At 37.2% G+C, this 4,599-nt stretch overlaps 1 protein-coding gene across 1 annotated transcript; it reads left to right on the forward strand.

Moving 5' to 3' along the window:
- The first annotated feature begins 1,803 nt into the window (after nucleotides 1–1,803).
- Nucleotides 1,804–3,930, forward strand: LOC131326704 (myb-related protein 308-like). The gene is made up of 2 exons (XM_058359559.1): nucleotides 1,804–2,317; nucleotides 3,259–3,930. The coding sequence occupies exons 1-2, from the start codon at nucleotides 2,055–2,057 to the stop codon at nucleotides 3,776–3,778; spliced, it is 783 nt and encodes a 260-aa protein (XP_058215542.1). The 5' UTR covers nucleotides 1,804–2,054; the 3' UTR covers nucleotides 3,779–3,930.
- The last annotated feature ends 669 nt before the right edge of the window (nucleotides 3,931–4,599 follow it).

Genomic DNA, 4,599 nt, shown 5'->3' on the forward strand with positions numbered 1-4,599 from the left:
ATTATGAGCATTTTTCTAGGTCCTTAATTAAATTTTATGGTAGTGATTTTGTGATCAATATTTTGTATATCTAGAGAGAGAGAATCTTAAACCTGCTTTTCCTAACTGTACGTGTCCTTTTGTTGCCTAAACTTGTACCATAAGATCTGGGAAGGAACAAAAAAATAAAGTGGAAGGTGAACCAAAAGCCACACAACCACAATTACTACTAATTTCCACCCCAAATTCTTTCTCATTTTCCTTCATCAGTCCTGCCATGAACTCAACCTCCAAGTCTTCTAGAAACCCTCCCTCTCTCTCTCTCTCTCTCTCTATCTACATCTCTCTCTCTCTCTCTCTCTCTCTCTCTCTCTCTCTCATGCATGATAGAGCTCCACCAATAGGATAAAGGACCACAACTACCTACCATCCCATCCCCTATGTTATGCACAAGAATAGACAAGCCCACTTCAAATTTCGTTGTCAAATGCCCACTCCAACAAACTACCTAAAATAAAATAAAATATAATTTACTTTTTTTTTTTTTTTTTTTTGTATTTCCCTAATTAGACCATGAATCCAAGAACTTTTTTCAACGCGAGGTTCACTTTATTTTCACCTTCCAATGTTGAGATTAATATTTTAGTGGAGCTCCTTTGGGGTATTTGAGAGTTAGACCTGACAATTACTTTGTTATTTACTGGGTGATGACAATATGTCGTTGAAAATAATATTAATATCGCTACGAAGAGCAAATGAGAAGATTGAGTTGTGACGAAACTTTCGTGTCCACATTAAATAATTTTGAGGGTCGGTAAGTTAACATATCCTGGTCACAAGCAATATTGTTTAAGATCTCGAAAATCTCAATCATTAACAGCAAAATATCAGGTGCTAATTAAAAAAATTACTATTATATGTTGATCTTAGCATAAATTAACACTATATGAATGTTAGTTCCAACCGCATGAAAACTTAGTTGCATTGACCTCCTATGTCCACTTAAGTAATTATGAGGCTCGGGGGGAGTTAATCCAGGTCACAAAAAATATTCAAGAGATCTCGATAATCGCTATCATTAATAGCATAATAAACCCATTTAGGATGTGTTCCATTAGCTTAAATTAAGTACTTATTTTTCGAATTAAAGGTGATATATCGTGAGAGAATGATCTGTCTCGTAAAAAGAGAAATAAATACTTAAAAAAAAGCCTTAGCGGATTAGCAGGTGTTAATTAGATTAATAATTGGAGTATTATGGTAATTAATCATTGCATATATAACTAACACTAATGGATGTTAGTTCCAACCACATAAGACAATAAGATGCTTAATGAATTCTGGTACTTTGTTTCTTCATTGAGTTGGGGAGGATTTTGAGGGGGTGACTGAATAATTAATCTAAAGTTTGGTCAGATGTTTATAGGCACAAGAAAGGGAGGGAGATCACACCCCCCTCAATTTGTCTTCCCATACTTTAATATTCACCTTACTTTACACCTACCTAAAGGTTACCCAATAGTTTATAACAATCCCCTTTTCAAATATTTTGCGGTTTTTATTGCAGCTGGACTTATTATGGAAATTTAAAAAATGACCGAAAAAAGACTTGATAGAAATTATTTATTTAAAGTTGTACAAGGCTTATACGCTAAAATCACCGAGGCAAAAAAAAGTCGTAAAACACTGCATTTAAGCTGCAATAAACACTTTCATTATGCTTAAATTCCGTATTTGGTCCGGACAGCCGATTATATAAAAATTCGCTTTATTTTATCTCTGTTCACATTAAATATGAGGCCACCATCCACTCTCCCTCAAACCTGTCTCACCAACTCACATCTAGAAGCAATTAGGTAATTCACTCTCTCTCTCTCTAGATTTCTCAAGTCAAAAGCCTATAAAACCCCAACCCCCAAGACCTCAAAAGGGCCGGCCTTCATTCTCAAGAACCCCCATCATCAAAATACAAAAGAAAGAAGAAAGAAGAAAGAAGAAGGGGACTAGAGGAAGAAAAGGAAATAATATTTACCAATTTTGTTCATTTGAGCAAATCTTTTCTGTTAGCCCAAACTATGGGAAGGTCACCTTGTTGTGAGAAAGCCCACACAAACAAAGGGGCATGGACCAAAGAAGAGGATGATCGGCTCATAGCTTACATCAGGGCCCACGGCGAGGGGTGCTGGCGGTCGCTGCCGAAGGCCGCCGGGCTCCTCCGCTGCGGGAAGAGCTGCCGCCTCCGGTGGATCAATTACCTGAGGCCCGACCTGAAAAGAGGAAACTTTACTGAGGAAGAAGATGAGCTCATCATCAAACTCCATAGCCTTCTTGGCAACAAGTAAGCCCCCCCATATATATGGCAAAAAACTGTTTTCTTTTATGTTTTTTGATCAAGACTTGTTTGGGGAACTGCTTTTGTTAACTTGATGATGAACCATGTTTGGTTGAACTTTTTTTTTTTTTTTAATCGGGAAAAAAAAGTTTCCATACCATTACGATCATAAAAAACCCTGTAGTAATACAACAGAAGAAAGCCCCGCATTGAGATAGTCTCGAAAGAACCAAAATCCTCCTACTTCTAGAGCTCGCAAGAACCTAATCTGTCTCTCCTCCTCATCTCACGTTTGGTAGAACTTGTGAAAATCAGTTTTGCCTTTTGTTTTGGTGAGTGATTTTTTAAGTACTAATTCAAAGTTCGTCAATTTTACTCATCCTAAGATTATTTAGAGAGAATAAAGCTTTTCGGTGATTTGAAATATCCTTTTAAAGTTTTCCTAAAAATATCCTTTTTTCCGAGAAAATTGCGAGGAGATAACTTTTAGAAATCCGGCCTCGTTGATTTTGAGGTCTCAAAATTCATGGACACGGTCTCCAATGAATTTATCTCTCTCTCGACTTCAAAATCTAAACCGAATAGGGTTATATCACGAGGAACTAAAAATTTCATTATTTTTACATCTCTTCATTTTGTTTGGACATTTTTTTTCTCGATGATTTGGAAAACCCTATTAGTGATTTCCAAAATATGTGTTCTTTTTTCAGAAAATTACTTTTAGATCTCATCATTTTTTTTAAAGAAAAATTTGTTCTTTTTGGAAACTTGTGAGAATACAACTTTCGGAAACCGTTAACCAAACAAGTTTCCAAAAGTTGTTTTTACAAAACTTATTTCTGATAACGACAACCGAACGAATATCTTTGATTAAATGGCTTCTCAAAGCTATTTTTCTAAACCAACGAGTTTCTAATTAATTCTTAATGGGTTGTCATTTTTGCCAGATGGTCTCTTATAGCCGGGCGATTGCCGGGAAGAACAGACAACGAGATAAAGAACTACTGGAACACCCACATTCGAAGAAAGCTGATGAACCGGGGCATCGATCCGGCGACTCACCGGCCGATCAACGAGCCGGCTGCCGCCGCAACCGAGGTCAAAACCCTGTCATTTGCAACTCCAACCGTCAAAGAAGAAGGAGAAGATCAAGAAGAAGAAAAAGAAGAGAAAAAAGTCATTATCAGCAATGCTGTTGGTTTTAACAGCAAAGAAGATATCGAGAAGAACTTGATCAATCTTGAACTGAGAATTAGTCTTCCTTACCAAAACCAATCTGAACCGTTGAATGGTAATAGTGCTACCGGCCTTTGTTTTTCATGCAGTTTGGGAATACAGAAGAGTAAAGAGTGCAGTTGCGGGAATATTGGCACTAGTAATAATGCTAGTAGTAGGGGCAATATTGGTTATGACTTTCTAGGGTTGAAAAGTGGTGTGTTGGATTATAGAAGCTTGGAGATGAAATGAAGGGTCTGGATTTGTTTTTGAGTTAATTAATTATGTGGCACAGAGGGAAATGAGTAAGAGATTTGTATTATGTCAAAAATCTCTCTAATTTTCTCTTGCTTAATTTGTATTATATCGCAGGGAAAGTATTTAGTATGCACCCCATTTTCGAATTTTTGTGGTGTTTATGAATTTCGTGATAAAAAAAAGACGATGCAAGGTAAAATAACGGCTCTGTTGAATTTTTTTTTGGAGTGTTTGATAGCACTTCATTGGTTCTAGTTGCTGTGAGCCCCAATCAAAACAGACAATCGACATGGACGGCAGTGTGCCTAATCGAAATGATCGGGTCACGTAGGAATAAGGATCATGTCTACGCGTCCGTCATGATGCCTCAGTTAAACACATCACTTCACTTGTCCACTTTTACGTTACACTTACTGTATCGATAAGCGGCTCGTCTTGTCGTCATGTTTTCTTGAACTCCCAAGACTTCCTTTGCTCCATCTCCGCGGGACAGAGAACCTACCGATGTCTTGATTGTCCTACCTTTCGGATGGGGTAACTATAAGCGCTACCTTTCATCCGCTATTTTGTGAACTTTTACAGAAATTTTTTTTTTTTTTTCGCTCGGCTGATGTTTTAGCATTAGTGACTAAGATTATTACATGGTGTTATAATCCTGCTCCGTCCATTCGAATTCATAGCCTCCTCGTTCAGCCGCATGGAAAGATGAGAAATAATGGAAAAAACAATGTTCCCATCGGGATGAGAAATGGTGGGATCCACTATTTTAACTTTTTTCGCTGGATATACTTTCCTTGTCAATTTTTCTTTACTAT

The sequence above is a fragment of the Rhododendron vialii genome, chromosome 5a (assembly GCF_030253575.1).
Source record: "Rhododendron vialii isolate Sample 1 chromosome 5a, ASM3025357v1".
NCBI lineage: Eukaryota > Viridiplantae > Streptophyta > Magnoliopsida > Ericales > Ericaceae > Rhododendron > Rhododendron vialii.